The following is a 22,532-nucleotide window of genomic DNA, read 5'->3' on the forward strand; positions in this document are numbered from 1 at the left end:
GTAAGAGTTACACTGTGGGATCCCAACTTCTGCACAGGAGGGAGGATAAAATACCAAAATACCATGGCTATACAGACACCTACAAATGTATGAGATATATATATATATATATATATATATATATATATATATATATATATAAATCTGCTTAATCTTTCTGTGAGGAGTATCTGTTCTGGTTCTGACATTTTTCCCTTTGGGACAGAATTAATGTTGAATCTGACCAGAGTCTGCACTTAGAGACAGTTGTGTTTCTGGCAATTACAGCACCATTAATAATTATGTATAGATAATAATCTACCAGAAATGCCTGTCTTTTTCACTGACACGTCTTCTTAGCAGCATGCTTGAATAAGACACAGTCTTCTTCAAAAACTTGCTTTGTACATACAAAATCAATTAGAAAAAGGAACAACTTACAGAGAGTCGGGTCCAAAATGGTCAAATAGTTTGACCACATAACTTTTACCTCTTCCTTATATTTTTATCAACTTTGACATAGAAAAATTCAGTTTTTTTAAAACATTTTAAAAATAGAATAATGTCTTTTTAAAATCTCCTTTCTGTGTACAAAACTAAATTACACCTAATAAACCACTAAATGCACATTTTGCCACCCAGCATTTGTTTTAATTTAACTTAAACTTTCATTGAAAAGTTAACAGCCAGTTTTAAATCTGCACTGTCTTAACAGTCTTATTTGGAGGGAATCTTAAATTCTGACTAATACAATTTTTTTTAGAATGTATAATATGTCACCTGCAATGGAAGAAGATGATAATCAGACTCAACTATTAGAAACACAGGAAAGACAGGCATAGCACATTGAGGTTATTCTACTATAGTACTACAATCAGAGTTTTGGAGCCTACAAAACCAGGAAAAAACACAGCAATGCCAGAGAAGGGTGTCAAGTAGCAAAGAAGTGGCCACAGAGCACGTGGTCCATAAAAAGGAGCCTCCCATCCCAAATTTTTGCGAAGACAACTGATTTCAACCAGACTCTGCAGGAGCAGGTCCAAGACACCAGCTGGGTGCACTGCCATGCAGTGATGTTTGCTGTTTTGTGAGCACAGAATAAATCAGCTCACTTGCACAAATTATGCTGGGTTGAAGTATGTCAGTAAAGCGATGGCAGAATTCATTGCAATCATGACTGCACAAAAGGTTCAAATATTCCAAATTCACTTGTGAGTTGGGTAGCTTCAAAAGTCTAATCTGGACTCCATTTAATATGTTATTTTTTGCTGGATGAGAGAAAAAGCAGCTTCACTGGAAAACATTCTGTAGTGAGTCACAGCTGTTTAGTAGTAGTTTGAAACAGTCTGAAATGTTGAAAACATTGAGAAGTCCTCTGCAACTTATAAGGCATCAGGGAGAATTTAGTCATTATGTTTTCCACTGAGCTAATTTTGCAGCATAGGAAGTGCTGATTTGTTGTTTTCAAATAATCTGGTCTTCATCACTTGTACATTCCATTTCTCTTATAAATTCAAAATTTTTAATAACTTTCTGCTTGAAACTGAGGAAAGTTTTGACCATATGTTTCATGACAGCATTTGCAAAAGTCAAATGATAAAAACAGTGCTAGCAAGCTATTCCAGTATCATTGCCAGTGATTTCTCCTCTCTTCTTCTAATACTCTAATTAATAAAATCATAATGTTTTCAACTCAAATTTGTTTCCAAGAAAAAAATATTGGCAGCTTAGTAGAAGATAAAGTGATATCTGATATGCAACACAGAGGTCCACACACTCAAACCTGTGAGCCTAAAAAATCTCGATGTCCAACTAATTCTCTCAGTTTTAAATACATGCAAACCTAACTGAAAGCCAGGCAGAAGGAAAAACTAAAAACTAAAACCCACAATTCCAAAAATCTCAGAGCATGTAATTTGATACTTACATAGAAGCTTACTTGCTTTATTATATCCTGAAAAATCTCAAGAGGCAGATCATGGATTTAGACACCTCTTGAACCACTAGTGCTGCAGATATTATTGAAAATCTCCTGAAATTATTACCTGTTGTTACTACAGTATTCACTGTTCAAAGGCCAGTATTTTCCAAAGACTTACCTCTCTATTGCATTAGCACTGATTTTTGTTCATACAGAAAATAACATAGTATATCCAATGAAGCAGTGTAGCTGGTCTGATAAACTCTGCAATTTTATGGCAACCACTGAAATTATGTAGTAAGTACAAAATAAAATGATCAAGAGTACCTGTAAACATATACACACACACCTGAATTGTAACATCAAACTGTAGCTTTTCTTTCTCCTTAGCTTCAGTCTGTCCTCAAGGAAAACCAAAGCACAGTGCACAGAAGCCTGACTGTAGACAGTCATGTTACAACAAATGATCTTTGTATTTCATTTATCCAATGCTGTTAGCAGAAAGCAAACACAAATTTTGAAAAAGAAAAAAAAATATTCCCAGAATCATTTCCACAGCTGCAGAGGCAAGCACAGAAAATATATTATTGTGACTGTGTTTTGTTTTCAAAAAGAACAGACAAACCAGGGCTGAGGACATCTTGTAAAAAGTCATGATGATTTATAACAAACCATTTTAGAATATATGCTGCATATGCATGGTTAAAACCATTACACAATGTTCTATTTTCCAGCTTACTTCTGCTCAGCTGCTGGCTTCAGAGGAGTAAAATATAATGAAGTGAAGGACAGAAAGGACAAACTCAGGTATCAGGCAGGGCACACCAAACCTACAGAATCACAGAGCTGACTAAAAAATGAACAGGGACACACTTCCATGCCAGCAAGCACCACTTACCCACACTCCAAACAGTGGCAGCAGTTCCCTGTGGTTGCTGTAGGAGAACTGGCTAAGCTTAATTAAAGAATGGCACATTTCTAAAGAGGTAAATGCCACAGGCTTTTTATGATGCATATTGGGGGTTTAAATTTTGTTGAACTCAGTGTGGTGGGTAAACCTTGGCCAGGTTCCAGACCCTACCCAGCCATGCTCTCATCATCCCCATTCCACAGGGTAAGATGGAAAAGATCACTGATCAGGGTAAAGACAGAGAGATCACTTATCAATTACCACCATGGGCAAAACAGTGTCAGCAACTGCCAGGTGAAACAGATTGTGATAGTGAGAAACCAACCCAAGAAGATTAGAACAGCACTGTGACCCTGCCCTTTTCCAGGCTCAGTTGCACTCCCCTACCTTGTCCCTTCTTAAACACATTTCCAGAGGCATCACTGACTTTGCTGATGGCCTCAGCTGTGGCCTGCAGTGGATCAAATCCTTAACAATTCCTTGCCTTCCTTGTCCCTGCCTCTGAGATCAAATCCTATTAGCAGTGTTGGAGGAATGCTCATGTCAATTCTTCTGTCTGAATGATGTGCACTATTCACAATTCCAGGGATTTCCAGTGTCACATTTCCCATGTCACTGATTTTTTCACCCGAATTCCTGTGATATGGCTCACATGACCAGCTGTTAACCATAACCTGAATCATGCATGACTTCCAAACACACCCCTTTTTTCTTACTGTCATAACCTCTGCATAACAATTCCCTAAAACAACATTACACTTCAAACTCTAGCTGATACCACAAGATTGTATTTTACAGCTGTTATATTTCAGCATTTAAAAGCTCACAGTCTTTTCTACGATACCATCTGAACTCTTCATGAAATAATTTCTATTCCCCCTCTGCACAGATAGGGATTCCATTATGAGGCACCCTATCTCACGGGCAGGGTTCTTAGAGCTTATCACAATGCCACTTTTCTATTTACATAGTAGAATTGACAAACAGATTCTATCCATATTTTTGTTTACTGAGCCATTTCCTGTGTGGAAACAAATTTGATTTGAAACAGCTCTGAAGTCTAGCAATGGAGAAATCTAATATGTGTCTGTCATACGAAGTGGGTGAAAGGAAGTGCAGCAGTTAAAAAGTCAAAATGGAAAAAGAAAACTAGATGGGGAAAGCACTCAAGTTTTACAGCATTCTTCTAAACTTTATTTTCAAGACATTTTTTGCTACACAAGTCTCTTATTTCCTCAGCAAGTTTCTTAATCCTGCATGATTGCTTCTTTGAGTTCCACCCCCTGGATCTATTTCATTTCAAAAACAGGAACACAGAAGAAAGATTTTTTAAAATGAAGGACACTTGTCTTTAGCAGTCAGAATCACAAAGAGAAATGATGCTCACAAAGGATTCTATGATTGTTTCAGGACTGATAGGACTTAGGATTGGAAGAGTCTCAAGAACAGAAGAATTAAATTATGAAACAGAGCTGCAGAAACTTTCAAGTAAGTGCTGTTCACTTCCCTTTCTCATCATTACACTTTCCCCTTTGTTAAACAGAGATCAATAAAATCATTCTGCTCGTAGGTAGTTGGCATCTCAAACCCATCCTCAAGCTATTTCTATACATTCAAGATGATTCATATGCAGAACTGCAGCATTTAATCTTCATGAAACAGAAAATGTGAGCTGAAACCTCATGAGAACTCCAAAATTCTCTCAGAACTATTACATAAATCCCATTTTAAAATGTTGTCAACTTTGAGAAAAGATCTGTAAATTATACCATTTCCTGAAGACTTTTTTTTTCTAGGAAAATACTGCAGCATTCCAATACTCTGATACCACTGAGAAATTTGTTTTCAGACTAAAAGAACAGGAGAAACAAAGGCAGCAGCACGAAAATCCAAGTTTCCTACCTTTTATTCACCAAGTACAAGACTAGCTTTGGATCACTCATCCTACCAGGAATTTCCCAGTAAAAGGGAGAATGCTGGTAGGAGCAGCCTCGAGCTTGTGATAGTAACAGTTCCTCTGGCAAAGTGTGAAGTGCAGATGGTGTCAAAGATATGCCAATAACTTAGGCAGGAGCTTCCAATAAAATCTCTTGTAGTGCTTATTACACTCTGTGAATCAAAGTGAAAGGGGCAGCCCGGGATCTCTGGCTCTTTTATCCCACACAAGGTAGTTTAACCACTGCACATCCAAGTGCATCCCCCAGGGAAAAGCCTGCACTCCAGATGCATTTGTGGCTGTCCCAGGCATGAGCTACCTCTATGCAAGTCAATTCACAGTCTCCAGAGAAGCCAAATCATCATCAGAAACACAGGAATTACTTCTACCTGATCTACCTTCCAGTGACAAAACCATAAAAAAAAGGGGTTTTCTCAAGTATTCCTTTGAGTTCTTTCCAGCTCATCATGGCATTCAATGATCAAAATATAAATGATCTTAAGCATGATAACCTGCTCCTGCCTATGAGTGTTGCTCAGAGATTTCAAACCACAGACAAGCCACACTAAGGCTTCTACCAGAAACCAACAATGCACTCGTAACACCATTGTCCATATAATTAAGCTTCTCTTTCCCAAACTGGAGACTGGAATGCACACTGCAGATGAGATCATTTACTGACAGAAAACTAACACATAAGGTTTAAACACTGAAGTGGCATCTCCATGTTGGTGTATCTGTTTTAATTAGCTTTACTTTTCATGTAGGGTAAATAAAACATTAAGGAGTCAGCCAGACAGAGACACCACAAACTGTTTTTCAAATAGCTCCATGAAATGAGCAAGAATAAAGCTTGAAGAGTGTTATATTTACCTCTGTAGCTCCCAGGGCACTTTTAAGAACACTGGGTCAGGTACACTGAGACACTGAGAAAATGTGCAATTTCTTTCCCACTGAGCTGTCAAGGCATTCATGCTGTGAATAGCTAACACCCTTCTTTGACAACCAGGCAAATATTTCTATTTTCTGCCATTCTAGGCATGACGTATCTCCATGTTGCCTCAGTTGATTTAGTGCCAATTCAAGTCAAACTTTAGATGTCTGAGCCAGTAACCGGACAAAATATTCTTGATGAAGCCTTGTCACAAAATCATAGACTGCTGCTTAATACATTTCCAAATAGTTAGATAGTAAAAAGGGCTGTAAAGCTGAAAAAGCTGCAGAGAAGCAGAACACACACTCACTGAACAGCCAGAATGGAGATTCAAGCAGCACATACAAGTCAAATATGCTGCTGCTTCTATTTATTGTTAAACATTGCTTCAAAAACATCCCACATAAAATTATACAAGATGATGTTGTCCCTTGAGACTATGTTGTTCCTTGAAATCAATTCTGTACTTCCCACCTTTCAGAAAGAAGCATAATTAATAACCAAGTCTATCTGGGCAAGGCTAAATGAACACACCCTATTCAAGTGATAGTAGCATATAGATACCATAAACATTATTTTCTGTTAATACTTTAAAAATATAAATATCTAATTACATTTCACTTGTACCTACTGACCAAATATTTTAATTTCTGATACTATGAAAGAGGAAGACAGAATGAAGAGACTAATTCTTTCAGTGGGGACAGATCCTGTGAAAAATGCTCTGAAAGCACTGGATCAGTACTTCACAGACCTGGCTTTTGTTCATGGGATAAGAAGAGGCAGGTAATAATAATGGTCCGGTGTGTGAATACTCAAATACAAAACACAATAAACCATTCAGAGTGCAGACTTTGTGCCAAGAATTTAAAGCACTTTTGAGACTGGATTCCATCCTTTAAGCCATGCTGTATTACACAGTATTTCCTTACTCAGAGCCTCTCTTTCCAGCAAGATTTGGTTTAGTGTTTCAACTCCCATTTTTACAATCTGCAGAGAATTAAAATGCACATTCAGTGACTAAGCCCTGACCAGTACTTACCAATGCTGGCATAACCAGGTGTGGATGGATCTCCCCCGCTGTTCAAGGAGACCATAAAAGCTTTGTCAGCTAGGTCTGCAGTCTTTGGCAAGTCACAAGGATCCGTGTAAACAAGAACACCACCAAACCCTGCATCTTCCAGCAGAGAAAGCTGAGGAAACAAAGCAACACAGGCGACCATTAACAACAACAGTGTCAAAAAACATCTTTTTTTTTCTTTTAATTACTGCTGAGATAGAGGCTTTCTCTTGCACCACATTCTCACCACAGATTGCTCTGTGCCAAGCTGCACTGCCAAAGTGCTTGTAGCACCTTAACAGGTTTACCTATGATATAAACACCACCCTGAAATTGCCTCAGTTTTGAAAATAATGTCACTAAAACATCTTGAGTTGACCTTCCCTATTTTCCATGTTATTATCTGTAAGATTTTCTTGCTCTGTTTACCTCTTCAAGGACACAGCACACACTGAATGTTTGCCTACAGAGGCATCAGGATTTCTGAACACAGCTACTCTTCAGTTAAGAGAGAAAACAGAAGTTTACAGAATATTAAAAAAATAAAATTAAATTTAAAACTCCAGTCTATCTTACTCAAATGTTTGGATCTGCCTCCTGTCAGACAAATAGCTTTTATTTTGTCTCATTAGAACATCAAAGTTTGAGTTGGAACTGGAAATTAGTTTCCAAATATCCACAGATCTGGGCCAGAATATCAAGCAAACTTCCCCAAAGTCAAGGACAAAAGCATCCAAGTACCCTAAGCTGCAGCAGCTTTTCTGACTGGAAAACCTCAGGTGTTTCTTTCATAGAGAACTGAAAAATAAGAGGATTTTATTCCAAAATGGCCAAAATCAAATTGTAATGTGGCAAATACTCCCATGAAATGAGATGACCTTTCTGTGTAATGCTCTGCATATTTGGAATGGACTGAAGACTACTCACTGATACAAAGCTGGATTAATTTTTCAGACAGAAGTAATTCAGGTATTTAAGAATTACCTTACTATTCACTGGGCTGCTCTACTGATGACTTTCCAAATGTCTCCAAATGGTCTGAGGAATGACTACAGGTATATGATGTTTCCACACAACTCTGATTTCACAGGAACCTGAGGACTTTTTACTACACCTCTGTTTCTCAGTTCAATTGTCTTCTTCCTTCTACATTTTAGAACCTTCTTTTTCTTCTTGTGCATGTATATAATTTTCAATTTATCTCCTAGCTGCTGGTATTAAGGAATGTTTATGAACAGCTCTTTGTGGCTTTACAAGTATGTAAATTACATGGATATATGGCATTCAGTCTGAGCCTCATAAGCATTTGGTGTTCAGTTCTGCTTTACTCAACAGCTAAGACAGAAAAAAAATATAAAAATAACAGCCTAGTATTTGCAATATGCTAAAAATAGCAAAGTACTATTTGCCATTTCTGTAAGTAAATATATCTAATATTGTGCTTTGCTAAGACCTTGACACTCATCTTGCATTCAGATATCTTGAATTCAGATAAGCAGATGAACCTGTGAGTCACTTAATCCCACCTATCTTACACAAACAAGCAATCCACAGATGAAAAGGGATTCTTTGAGAGAACTCTAGTCAGATGAGCAGGAGAATGAGAAGGTGATTAGCTCAGATGCAAAAATATATTCCAGACCTAAATGTAATGCAGGAAAAGGGATTTCCCAAATGGGTAGGTTCATTTGTTATTGTTTTGTTTTCTTTTCAATTCATGTTCATATTCAGATATTCAGACAAGATTTGATTGCACAAAAGCAGGGTGGGAGAACTAGGGACACATCACAGCTAAATGATGTAACAGGCAGGATTTAAAATAACTATTGCCTTTTCCTACCTCCATATCCAGTATCTTTTTATTAATCCCTGGTTTATTTAGTAGCACACAAAACACAACATACAGAATTTTTTTTTAAGAGAGTTTTAAAAACTTTGCACTTAAAAAAAAAACCAAACAAAACAAACTATTGAATTCCTCAGTTTTAGTGAGAGAAAGTAACTACACGTCTGCTATTCACAAAGTGCAGCAACCACTGCTGCCATGGCTACAATCTCTAGTAAGAAGTTGTGTCACACATGTGAAATTACAAAGCAGCTTTCAGATTTCAGCTATAATTGCTGCTTTTTAACTTTACAACAGTGACAGTACAACTATATCAACAATAAATGTGCATTGTTGATTCCATTTTCATCTTAAATACGTCAACACTTTACCAGCCATAAATTGTCCAAGCACAAAGAAGCCAAAGAAAGTTCTGCATATTTTTTTTACAAGGCAGAAGATTGTAGATTAATTTCTTCAGGTAAACCAGTGAACATCTATTCAAATGAATGGATTATTTTAGATTGCAAAACCATCCAACAGCAAAATCTACTCCTTATGATTTTGGATGTATGCATTGTCCCTCTCCCAAAGCCATAAACATCTCAGAACTAACTGGAAACAGCAGAACCCTTGAAAACAGATGCTGGTGCCCACTGTTAACCCTTTAGTTATTTATGGCTGCTTAAGTCCTCAGTTTTTAGAGTTACCTTAAAAAATGTGACTGTTTCAATTCAGTATATTAAATCACCCCATAAAACATTCTGGACTCAATTTAATCTAATGTGAGACACCTGCTGCTTTCCCAAAGGCCCTGTCTGTACCTGGGGACAGTTTAGCCTTGTAAACCCTACACACCACCAGGAACCATTAAATTGCCTTTTAAAGATGATATGGCTGAAGCAGTGAAGAGACAGACCGCAACAGTCTAGAGAACTCTGGCTCTAAGGGAAAACTCAAAGCTGCTTCTCCATTTTAACTGCACCATCTCTGAGGAGTGGCAGAGGAAACACTTCCCTTTTGCACTGGCACAGGTAACAGAGCCCAGCTCCCTGCTCCACATCTCAGACAGGCTTTTCTGGGGGACTTTGGCCACAAACCTACTGGCAGATATTGGGTCCAAACCAAGCAAGCTGAGCATGACTATTTGCTGAGGAAAAAGAAAAGAAGTAACAAGAAACAGGGGCCTTTCACAGGGGGATTTAATGTGTTTTAGCTCACCTGAGGCCAGCGTGCACCTGAATGAACACTTAATTAGGGGTTATATTCATGATCTGAACACAGAACCTACCAAAGAGAACAGACTGCAGCCTCTGTGAATCTCCAGCATCATGCATATAAGCTGCCCATCAGTGACTGGTGATAAGCAGGGAAGCAGTGCAGCAGGCTCTGGCCTCAAGCTGTATTTGTTATCTTCCACCTGAGTGCAAAGTCTGACTCTCTGAAGATCTTTTCCCTTGCTCTCTTCTTCTCAGCTGAGACCATCCTTGCACCTTGTAAGCACCACACAGCACAAAACCAATCAGGTAATCAGCCTTCATTATTTTCCAGGGGCTACACTGGACTGGTTACCTGCTAAGCCCAGATTAAAAACACGCGCACTGAGTGTTCCAGCTGCACCCTCTCTTTCCAGCTGAAAATAAAGCATGACTGAAGCAGCTCTACTCTGATGTTCTGTGCATGGGAGCCACATCTGGGCTCGAGTTTAAGCTGTCATTTCATGGGCAGAGAGCTGAAAATCACATCACACTTTGGTCTCACCTGGATCACAGCAACCATGAGTACAGAGGGTTTCCTACACTATTCTCTCACTGCATCTGAACAGCTTAGATCCTGTTTCTAGAACCTCTGATCCAGCAAGACCCCAATGTTTAAAGATAATTAAATAAGCATGGAATCTTTTCCCTCCCATTTTTTGATAATCAGCAACAGTCCTGCTACAAATAATTTAGAAAGTAGCACTGCATGATTCCTAACAGTGATGGTTAACAACGCTTATGAATGCACCAGGAAAAAAGAGAAAAAGATGATGCAAGCAACTGTGGGTTATATCAACCTGCTAATTGCATATACAAATAACTTCTCATTATTAGCAATTCTTCTCACCATATTTGCAAGTAGTTCCAAAATATGGACAAACCTTCTGAGAACCCACTGCACAAACAATTCTCCCCCTTACAGTATCAGCAGTACCTCATAAAGTTTGTGCTTTATGAGGTACAACACCAGCCCTATTATTGCAAATATTGCCTAAGTCCCTTTCTAAGCTTCTCCATTTATGTGTCCTGATCCACAGAAGTCACTGAGCTGCTGATTAGTTGGCACAGAAAACTTATTTCACAGGAGGAAATATCTCAGTATATTCCCTGCAAGTTTAATGAAAGTGGGATCTTGAGCAGACAAGAGGCAGATGCTGTTAATACATGACTGAGAAGGCATTAATAAAAACTGAAGAGCTTGCTCCTTAATGGAAGAGGGAAAAAACATGGAAGAAATCAAGAGACAGGTTGGCAGATGTAAAGGAATACAGAAAACTTGTCCACAGATTAGACACCACAAAATCCAGCCTCAAGAAACAGAGCTGTGAAAAACCTGTTCACTAATCCATAGAACAACTGATTCTTTTATTGACTGATACATTATTTAAGATAAAGCAGTTCAGTACAAGATACATTGGCTTACAATTCTATATAGCAAGTGACTGCCACCATGGAAGGTTCCATTCTTACTCAAAACAAGCAGCAGTGTGTCTGGAAAATTTGATTTAAAATACAGCAACTTCCAAACACATTCCACCACTTGCAGAGAGATTTTCAAATCAAATTTTACTGCTAGGAAAAATAATGATCCAGATCTCTTAATTTTACTATAGGGTCCCTACTGTTATTAGGGTCAATAGAAATCCAGTGGCATTTTCTTATCTAATTCTGCTTTCAACTCTTTCAATCCTTACATAATAGTAAATGAAACATTATAAATTAGCTGCACAACAGTATTTAAGAGTTCTATCTTGGTATGTATCATGTACTATGATAGTACATTTTAAAAGTCCACATTTCAAAAAGCCCTTCAAGCATACCTTGATGTCTGAGGTCCAAAGTGCCTAAAAATGTAGTTCTCATCTTCAGAAGTCACTTATGTGAATGGATATCACACTATTGAAAGTGTATCCTCACTCCTGTACAAAGATAATCACACTAATAGATAATATTAGGGTGCCCACTGAAACTTCTCAGAGGTTTCTGAAGGTTTTTCTGTATCAAAAATATGTCTGTGTCCAGCAAAGTAACAGAACCCTAAATAAAGAGATAAAACATGCTTCAGCTACAAGCACTTACAGGGTCCTAAGGAGATTTTATTTTTCACACTTAAAATGACAGTTTACACTACTTAAATCTCCTTAAAGCTGCACACAAAATTGCAAAGATGGTATTTTACACAATGACTGCCTAAGTGTTAATGACATCACAGTTCATTAGACAACAAAGGCCTTTAAGTGTCAGCTACTGACAGCAAAGTTAATTTGGGATCATGTTGTTACTCTAACATACAACCTCCTCCATGTAACTTCAAGCCAAATCTCTTCCTCTTCCTAAAGGCAGATTCACAATCTCACTGTTTATTACAAGTCCAATCAGTGCTAACAAAGCAAACCATGGACATAACACATTCATAAAATAAGAAAAAATATCCTTTCCATATCTCTATATAATTGTGATCCCCTTTTCTCTGTCCCTTCCAGGTAAACCTCACAAAAATGCATGCAGAATTTTATATTCAAAGCCATAATACATATGAAGCATGGAAACAAAAATAAAGAAAAACGAATCATTAAAAAAAAGTTTATCAAGAATACATTAAAAAATACATGTTTGTACCTAAAACATATTATTCAGAGTAGAATAAAATATATTAATGTTTTTAAAATCTCCTACTGTCATTATACTTCAGTGCAAAGATCAACATTAATTAGACAAATAACAGTAATCAGTTTTTAACTGCTGCATTTTTCAATTCATAGTGCAATGTGCAAAAGACATGGTTCATTAATCTGAGATACAGCTTTACTGGACAGGTTAACAGTTAGTAATTACTCTTTTCTGCTGAAGTCCCAATTAAAATCATGAAGCTCTAAAAGGATCTCCCATCTCATATGACTAATTGGCAGTATGCAAAATTATGAAGCAAGAGCAATGGTACATTTAAACATGTTGAAACAATATCTTTTTATTTCTGCAGCAGTCTGGGCAGAAAAGTAAGATTTAGATGGTGTGGGTATAATCAGATGCTGCTATCTTCTACTACCTATTACCTACTGTAATACAGAGCATTTGGAAAGGGCTTGGTGACACAAACAAAACTCAAGGTGGAAAAATCCCACTTAAATACACATATCTTCATCTATATACCACTCTTCCAAATTGCAAGTTTTTAACAAAGCAAGGTTTGGTTTCACCTTGTATTTTTAATATTGCACTTGATGTTTAATCATGCTCCAGGATTCCCCATCACAAACATTGAGGGACGTTCAAAGGAATTTGGGGGCAAAACTCTGTCTGAAGAGGTTTTGGCTTTTGCTGATCAACCCTCAAGGTGCTGTGCTAAGGCTGTAAAAGGGATGGAGGATGCAGCTAGTTTAATGGGGACCATAAAAAGAAACATCTTTCCTTTCCAGCTCAAACACTGTCCTTGCCAGAGGAATGGCATCATTGTTATATTGAACAAACAGGGCTGAAAAAGGGATTAAGCTGCATTAAACTTCCAACAGCTATAAATGCATACACAGTGGTCTCATAAATGACAGGCTATTGCCATAAAGGTCTTAGAAGGGGGAAAACATATTGCAAAGGAATTTATCAAACTATTCCTGCCCTACAGTGACACATATAGGAACAATAGAAAATCAAAGAGTTGCTCTGTATCATGTCAAGACCTTAAGACTTTGATGTAGTTACTACCAGAGAAATGATAACATGAAGTGCATTTATTTGTGGAGAGAATCTGACAAGCATATCTAAGATTTTTAAGACATTTTCTGTAATTGCTTTCTGAACTAAAATTAGCTTTCACAATTCTCAATTTTCCAAATTTTGTCCTTTTTTAATATCTAGAAAATTATTTATAGGGAAGAGAGAGTCTCCTTTTGCATTTCTTGGATGTCCTACAGGTTGTGGGAAGAAAAGCAGAAGGGAAGGGTAAGAAACTCTACAATGTTAATCACAAAAATCTGCTTTTGAGCAATGGGGCTGCATGGCAGTGATGGGTAACACCTACTTTGCACATCAGTTTACCATCCATTATATTTTTAAGTACATTCCTCTAAGTGCCATCCAAGGACAGTAGATTTCTCAATGAACACTGGTCACAAGCTTGTTGTGTGCTGATTTGACTGGAAATCCACAGACTGACCTCTGGACAGCTGTGGCAGTTGAGGAAAAACCTTTGGAGACTTCTCCTCCAAACCAAAAATCATCTTGGTTCAATTCTGTAATCCTTGCACAGAAAAAAATTTTAGCATCCTGCTCCTACATGTGCTATTAAGCTTATCAAGAACTGAATGTTCTGTCTCATACTTTTTCCTGTTTGCTGCCTGCTCATCTTCTATACAGTTTTATCAAAGAAAAGTAATTTGTTACGCATCAGCAGTTTTTAAAAATGGAATTTTTCACAATAGGATATTTGGACAATTAAACATAAGCCAGATATACTGCCAGTTCCCTGTACTAGATTTTAGCAACTTTTAATACAAATTGAGTGCATATTTTATTGCCAGATCTTGCTTACCACTGCTAAGAAATTCACAATGTTCAATCTAATTAAAAATGAAATTGAACTACCAATTCCCTAGAAACAAGGGCTGATTGGACTCAATAAGCTTTACTTAATTTATTTCAGAAACAAAATAATTGAATTGCTTACAGTCCAGAATAAAAAAGCTCCATTATTTGATGAGTATATAATACAAAGCCTTTCATATTGCTATTGCATTCCTACATCTTCAGGAAATACTACTCACTTCTAAATAAGCATGTAGAGGAACACTGTATGCATAACAAGTATCATTAAATATTCAGTAAACATTAAAAAGAAACAGGCTGTATGAATGTCCAGATGAGCAACCTCCAGAAAGCCAATAGCATTTCCCTGTTCACACTGAAACTGTTGTTCCTGATTATGTTTATGGTTATTCCAGTCTATGTTTAGACTCTATTACAGAGAGAATAAAGCTGAAGATCCATCATACAAAAAACAATTACACAAAGATATAATTATAATCTTGCTAAATCATCAAGAATAAACTGATTCGACCCTTTGTTGGATTTTATGCATTCTACCCAACTTTTAATCTAAAATCCACTGAACTGCCAACAGAGTCACAGACCAAAGTCAAATCTGCCAGTATCCCCTTACTTTTTCCATTCTTTTTTTCTTATTTACTTTTTTTTCCTACCACTAGAAAAATTAAGATCAGCAGATTGGATTTTCAAACATTATTCCCAGCACAGGGCACTTCTCCCCCAGAAAGCTGCAATTTCAGGTTCCCCTCACCCTTCTGCACCTTGTTCAGGGCACAAAACCCACAAAGAGCAGTATCCCCCTGGGGAGGTGGCTGCAGTTCCTCTGTGCCTGCAGCCACTCTGCTCACCACAAACATTTGGGGCACCTGCTCCCAACCTCAGGGGGCTCTCAGCTCTCTGCAATCTTTTTCTTCCCACTCTGGGCTCCAGCAGCAGGCTCCCAGCCTGGAGATACGCCAGTCATGGGATCACAGGATGGTTTGGCTTGGGAAGGACCTTAAAGCTCATCTCATTCCAACCCTCCTCAAAATATCAGCAAGAATAAGGAAAATGAGCAGAGAGAGCAAGGGAAATCCCTAATTTGTATGAACAGCCCTCACTGTGCCTCATATGCAGGGTAAACTCATAACCTTTGATTTTTCTATGGTCTTTTCTCAACTAAAGTGTAAATACCCTTGGCATACCTGGAATACGTGTTTTCCAGTACCAACACTGGAAGTTAGCAGTGCTGGAATTAAAATGGCCCAAGCCATCCTTCTATCTCCAAGATAAAAGAAAAGTTATGACTTTTCCAGCTCCAAGAGTGCAGCTGTTGTATGGGATCCACTAAGGCATCAGCAGATGCTCCCAGAACCCACACAGCAATCAGTCAGACATTTGTAATTAAGGCACATTTGCTGCCCCCAATTGTTAGATTGTTAAAACCATAGCTGCCTTCACTGGACCTGTGCAAAACCAATACCTATTCATTTATTTTATTATTCGCACAATTCTTATCCATAACTAGTACTGGAGAATTCTAGCCTTTTGCTTTGGATTTTTGTCAAGTACAAAACATACTCCCTGCTCAACTCTTTCCTGGTCTATTACTTGTATCCAAGTTTAATGCTTTTAAAATAATGCCTTGGATGTAATATAACACTCTCTTTTGAGATTGCATAACATTGCTATGTATTTTTAAATTTACATTTTATTTAATTTTATGTTTCCAAGTAGAACATCTAAAGATATAGAGTGTGCTATATGTAAGCCTCAGGGATATCTATATATCAACTAAGAAAACTGAATATTATTAATTGGTTAATGAATATTTTAGCTTCATTTATGGAAAAGAGCAGTGTTTAACTACTTGGTTAGCATGCCTTTAAGTAAATCAATACTCAGAATGAACTTATTTATCTTCCTTATTAGAACAACAGTCACAAACTAGGAGTGATAAAAGAAATGATCGTAAAGAATGTGCCCCAGTGCATAAAGTCATTTCAAGAACTATAAATATTAAAGAAGTTATTACAAACCTTAGCAATAAAAGTTCTTTATAAATTATATAAGTGATTTCTACTCTTAAGCTCCCCTAGAAAGTCCAAAATTAAAAATTAGGCTAGTCTTGATTTTGTTTCCTCACTGACATTTCAGAAACTAGAATTTTTTTTTCCACAAGAACTTATTCATGAACTGTGCTACACAGGACATATCATGAATGCATCTTTCCTACTGAACATCAAGGTTTAAAGTGGAATATGTAATAAACTGAAGCACCACTTAATATATAACCCTGGTACAGCACAACTGCGGGCAATCTACACAAAAGATACAAGAGCTGAAAAAGCCAACATGTGCAGCTTTTGTGTCTTCCTAGGTCCTTTCTTTTTCACTGCTTTCCAGTCAGCACATCAGTAAAACAGAGCTCTGCCTCCTCCTGTGACCTACTAAATAGCCCATTTCACCAAAATGAAATAGTAGAAAGAGCTACATGAAGGAGGTCCAAGGTTGAAGCACTTGATGAGAACAGGGAAGGCAGCTGGATTAGTTTGGCAGCCACAAAGCACTACAAAGTCATTCATTCACCAGCAGTTAGGTGGGGAAAAAAAAAAAAAAGCCAAACCAACAGCCCCCAGCTCCTCTTCAGTAACACCAGTCTACAATTAGTTCCAAAACATCAATCCAAAATTATGTCCTTCCCCTGTCTTAAAAAATAAATTGAAAAATATAAAATGTGAGAAATAGGTCTAACTTGCTGTCACTAAGATTTTTTCCATGCAGTGATTAGGAAAGGAAGACCCCAATTACAAAACAAGGTCATACAAGGGTGGTTAAGAAAGATGTGGTAGTAAAACCCTTGCTCTGTCACTCTTCTCAACTAGGTCATTGACAGAACATTATTTCTGTCTTTCTCTGACAATTTTTTCGGGAAGGGAAGGAAAGACCAAAAGAAAATATCTTTTGAAACCTTGTACATTAAAAACACTGTTCCCTCCAATGGGCCCACAGAAAAGATTTAGCACCACTTACAGCTTCTAGAACTCCACTAAACTTTCTAAATGACAAACAGAATACTGCAGTTATAAGATGAATGAAAAAGAAATACAATAAAACTCATGATCAATCAACATCTGTTACAGCACTGTAACTCCTAAGACAGAACTTGCAGAAAAAGTCTTTAAAGAATATACAACTTCACTCTGGGGGAAAAGAAGAAAAACTAACTGAGAGCCAACAAAAAATCAAACAAATGCCAAACCAAAAGCCTCCAACCTAAAAACCCAAATAAATGCTCCATCTCAACACCAAGTTACACTACAGGAATGAATGTATGGTCAAAGTAATCAATTAATGGTCTGACACCAAAATGAAGACCACAATCACAGGCCCTGATGTTTAGCCCAGGACAGAAATCTATAGAAAACCAAGGAATATTTCCAAGTTCAGAACAAGCATTTTCTCTTGCAATAAGTTTGCAAAAGAGACAGAGTGAAAAAAAAAACTCCACAAACAGAAATTTCTGTTCTCAGCCATTAATTTCTTCTCTTTGTCGACTGAAAGTGGTGACTAATTTTGTACTTACTATTGCTTCTAACTAAAAAGGTGAAAATGAAGCCAGTTCAGGGTTACAGGGCAAGCTTACTTCTGCATCACTTTTTAATGGAAAATGCATCTCTATCCATTCTGTTTAGAAAATTGGTAGTTACTGAAATCCTCGTGCCTAAGCCTGCATTTAACTGCATCAGCTTCACACCAAAGTAGCACCCTCAATGTCAATAACCTTAATTGGTAAGAAACTCAAAGTCAGGCTTTCTGACCTTTATTTGTTGGTCTCCTCTCTCAAATAACAAGTGACTAGATGAGAGGAAAGTGCCTCAAATTGCACCAGGGAAATTTCAATTGGATATTAGGAAAAATTATTCACTAAAAGGGTTATCAAGCATTGGGAAAGGCTGCCCAGAAGTGGTGGAGTCACCATCCCTGGAGGGATTTAAAAGATGTGTGGATGTGGGGACATGGTTTAGTGGTGGGTTTGGGGAGGGAACCTGAGGATCTTAAAGGTCTTTTCCCACCTAAATTATTCTGTGATTCTCTCAGGGAATAGAAAAATAATATACACATAATTGTTACGATTCTTTTTGATAGCAAATACTAAAGGTTAATCCTAAAATAGACAAAGTACACAAAGACAGTTAATTGTAGAGGTAGACACAATTTAAACAAACAGAGAAATTAATTAGTTCTCATCTTTCCAACAAGGTCCTGCACAGTTAAGATACTTAGAGCATCCTGCTCTTTTATATTACAGCAGGATGACAGAGGTTTTAAAATCAAATTTACCTTTTTGAGTTTTTGCCAGCATCTACTAAACTGTCCTTTCATACAAGATTTCTGAGGAGAATGATCTGTTCACACGACATTCCACAAAGATACTGAGTTAAAGAGGCAGCTCTGACAGTAAAACCCTGAACAACTCTTTGCTCCCAGTATGATAATCTTTGATTATTAGAAAACAACACTTTGAAGGCTGTCTTGGAAATGGTAATATTAATTTCATCTCACAGTCACTGATGTTAAGTTCCAGGCTTACCATTTAAGATCCTTTCAGCAACAAAGTAAGAGAAATTTTCTAGAAAACACTCTTTAGAGGGGTAATGTTTTCTGTTGGGTTTGGCTTTTTTTCCTCTTCAAGTTTAATTAGAGAACACGATTATTGTAATGTTAAAGACATCTTTTTTCCCCATCATTTACAAACATTTTCAGAGGCTAAACAAATCATCATGTAACATACCTTGACCATGAGACACCAACTAGCTTAATTCAGGAATAGAATAAAAGCTTAAAATTTGTTTGGGTGTTTTTTAAGGAGCACAGATTTGTTAAGAATTCATCACACTGTCTATTAATCTTGAGACCAAGAACAAAAAAAATCTCTTTCTAATACCCTTAAAGGGTGAAGACAAATGTTTAGCATGCAGGTGGTACCTTCAGAATTACATCAGTTACTCTGGGCTGTTCAGATTTAGATTGAAGATGGAATATTTTGTAGATCTTCCTTTTTTTCCCCTCATAATAAACGGTAAAGCATTAGCAGAGTTTTATATACCTGCTTTCCAATGTCCAATTCTATATCAAGAAATGTTTAAGTATCCACATAGAGGACCTCATCACCAAAAGCTATTGCAGAGATAAACAGACTCAGAACTGAAATATCCCATTTCACAGAACAGTCATGATTATAATTAAATTGCTCCAGACATATCCTCCACTTCACAGAGTCAAGACACCTATGATTGCAATTTCTAGGAATACCAGGGGGAAAAAATATTATTTCCTACTTGCTCTGCAACCCATCCTCTTCCCTTAAGCACGAGCTGTGCCAAGGAAGGATATCAGGCTGACAAGAGGGCATTTCTTACATGATGTCCTCACAGTGAAAGAAAGGAGCAGAGATTTTTCTGGTCAATAAGAACTTCTTGACAGAAGACTAAGCAGCTGATCTGGATGAGAGACTTGTGTGCACTTCACCAGGACAGTTCATGGTGACAGGATCTCAACAACACAGGTGCCATGTGATGGCCGTGACCTTATTGTCATGTGAGATTTTACCTGATCAAACACCGCCCATGGCTACTTTTGCTGAAGGGGAATTGTTCTGTAAAATCTACTGTGCAACACACTTAAGTATGGTTTTTATATTAAATAAAGGGAGTTTTAATGTGCTTTACCATAAAGTGGTGTTTTTCCATATCCTTCTGGAAACCTCACCGCATCAAGCTGATCTCTTTACTGAGAACGAAGATCTGTTGTATTTTCAAGCTAATTTGGATATGAAAACTTAGGGAAAACTTAGGTTTTCTTGAAATCAAATAACATACTTGTAGTTTTATTCTGTTTCCTAGTGAACAGAAAAAGGGGAAAATAGGTAATTTAAGCTACTCTTCCCCTGTGACCACTGGTATCACCAAGTGTTGAACAATTCTGCACTGTTGGCAGGTCAGAAGCAAATCTTATTTTCTGAATTTTCTGTATGCCTTGAAATGACTTCACCTTCAAAGAAAATAAAGCATATTGAGTGACAATGTCAGATTTTGTCCTTGCAACTTTCAGTGAATCTGTACAGTGCACACATCAAAGTTCATCCAGTCAGGTACACTTGCAAATAATAAAAATGAGTAAATGATCCTTTAAATTAATAACTCATTAAAATATTACACTTTTTTAAAGATTCATTTTGGACTTCCAAAGAGTTCAAGTTTTTTTTTAAAAGAATATATGGAAACAAAAGGCATTTGCAAACATATTCTATTGTATGTACAAATGCCACAGCAAAATAGATTTCTGTGTATGACAGTTTCACATACTTTTTTTAATAGTAGTATCTTAACCTTTCCTAATTGGCTACTTTTTAAAGAATAACATTACACTGAAAAGGAATGAAATTTAAATTAAATTTTTAGCCCCACTTTGCTGAACAGAGCAAACATCATCTTTTGAAGATGCTTCCACTAACGTCAGGTCTCAAGCACTGTGCAAGTAATATACTTGGACTTCTCTCAGGCATTTCAAACCAAGAAAAACAATAAATTCTGCTTGGAATGGTACTGATCTTAGGCAGGAAGAGGAGGCCAGATCCCAGCTCTCCTAATGCATTCCAAATGCCTTCCTTGTGTCTCCTTTTTAAGGAACATTGCAGCACCTTACCATGGTAAGGGACAGTAATTTCTACACAGATGCTCCAGACTAATTAAACTCTAATGTTTCATAAAGATTTCCTCATCCTGTAATCCAAGAACGGCCTGAACTAGCAGATTTTGCCTTACCTTTTTTCCTTATACTCTCTAATATGAGAAACAGGAATGGGACATGCCCAGGTGGTTAAGTGGATTAAATGTTATCATTTTTCCTCTGAGATTACAGTGAAAGCCTGACTGAAATGAGTTGTCAGGTCAGTTCCCCAGTGGACATTTTATAGCATAAACCCATCACATATAACTGAATACTGATATAAGAGGCAATATAGTAAATTCCCACTCTAGGGAAAACCAAGATTGACTCAGAAGTGAAATATATGCTTCCATCTTATTGCAAGGGAGGTCTCTCCAGGTCACCTCAAGGTCACCTCTGAGGCTGTGTGCTAAGAATTCTCGTGTCTGCATAATAACTGACAGTGGGAAAACGTAAATAACAGGTTCAGCTGTCAGTGCAGGCCCTCCTCCAGCCTTCACCAAATGCAAACACTCTGTCCTCCATCTAAAATATTACCTGTATCTCCACATAACTGAGCTGCCCTGACAGATCTCAGCCCATGCACATTCTGTGGTTATTCACAATTACAAGGCTTTCCTGGGCAGCTTTGTGAGAGTTTGGGTTTGTTGGTTAAAGGTATTTTATCTGATGAAGAGACTGATTTTTGGAGAAATCTGAAGTGTACAAGTGATGTGAAATTTTAAACAAATAATGAAAAATTGCACTAGTTATTTGAAACAAGCAATGAAAAATTGCACCTTAAGTCAATCAAGGAAAGTGGCCCCGAACTTTTTTTCCTTAAGGTTCCAGTGACTGTGATCATCTGATTTTTGTTTTCTTTCCCAATGACCATAAGGAAGTTCAAGAATCTTTTTATTTGCAACAACCCTGATTGACTCTATATATCAAAAAGCATCCCAATCAAAACTTAAAAAAAAAAAAAATCAAAACACAAAAAACCAAAAAAATCTCCAACAAAATTATCAATTACCTTGAATGAGCACAACTCCAAATATGGAGAATTGCTCTCAGAAGAGTATGTTCAATACTAAAAATAAACAAAAAAGCACCAAGAAAAACCCCAGAAGCCAAATACAAAAACCAATCTCACTCTAAAACATGAGAATGCAGCAGCATAACATATAAGGGAAGCTGCCATTTTGTTAGGCCTAGATCAAGAGAAAACAACATAAGTCCAACTTTGTTCCACATGTTGTTTGTGAATTATTCACTGAGACCTAAGGAGGAAATTAAAATGCCTGAGTTCTCATATTAAAATGCACAATCTTCTCCTGTTAAGTGAAAATATGTTCACTGTGGTAGAATTGCCTTCTGCACAGAAGGTTAGTTTAATGTTTTGGCAATCGAAACAAAATATTCCAAGTGGTTATTGCTGTACTTGCAAAGAAGGTGCCAATTACATTTGTAATGATGGAC

The 22,532-nt window shown here is 37.2% G+C and overlaps 1 protein-coding gene across 1 annotated transcript in view; it reads right to left on the bottom strand.

Moving 5' to 3' along the window:
- Nucleotides 1-22,532, bottom strand: part of NAALADL2 (N-acetylated alpha-linked acidic dipeptidase like 2) — a 214,179-nt gene that overhangs the window by 122,288 nt on the left and 69,359 nt on the right. Inside the window, exon 5 of the mRNA XM_066556250.1 lies at nucleotides 6,723-6,873. Within this exon, the coding sequence (XP_066412347.1) occupies nucleotides 6,723-6,873 (151 nt within the window). The remainder of the gene's footprint in view (nucleotides 1-6,722; nucleotides 6,874-22,532) is intronic.

The sequence above is a fragment of the Molothrus aeneus genome, chromosome 10 (assembly GCF_037042795.1).
Source record: "Molothrus aeneus isolate 106 chromosome 10, BPBGC_Maene_1.0, whole genome shotgun sequence".
Lineage (NCBI taxonomy): Eukaryota > Metazoa > Chordata > Aves > Passeriformes > Icteridae > Molothrus > Molothrus aeneus.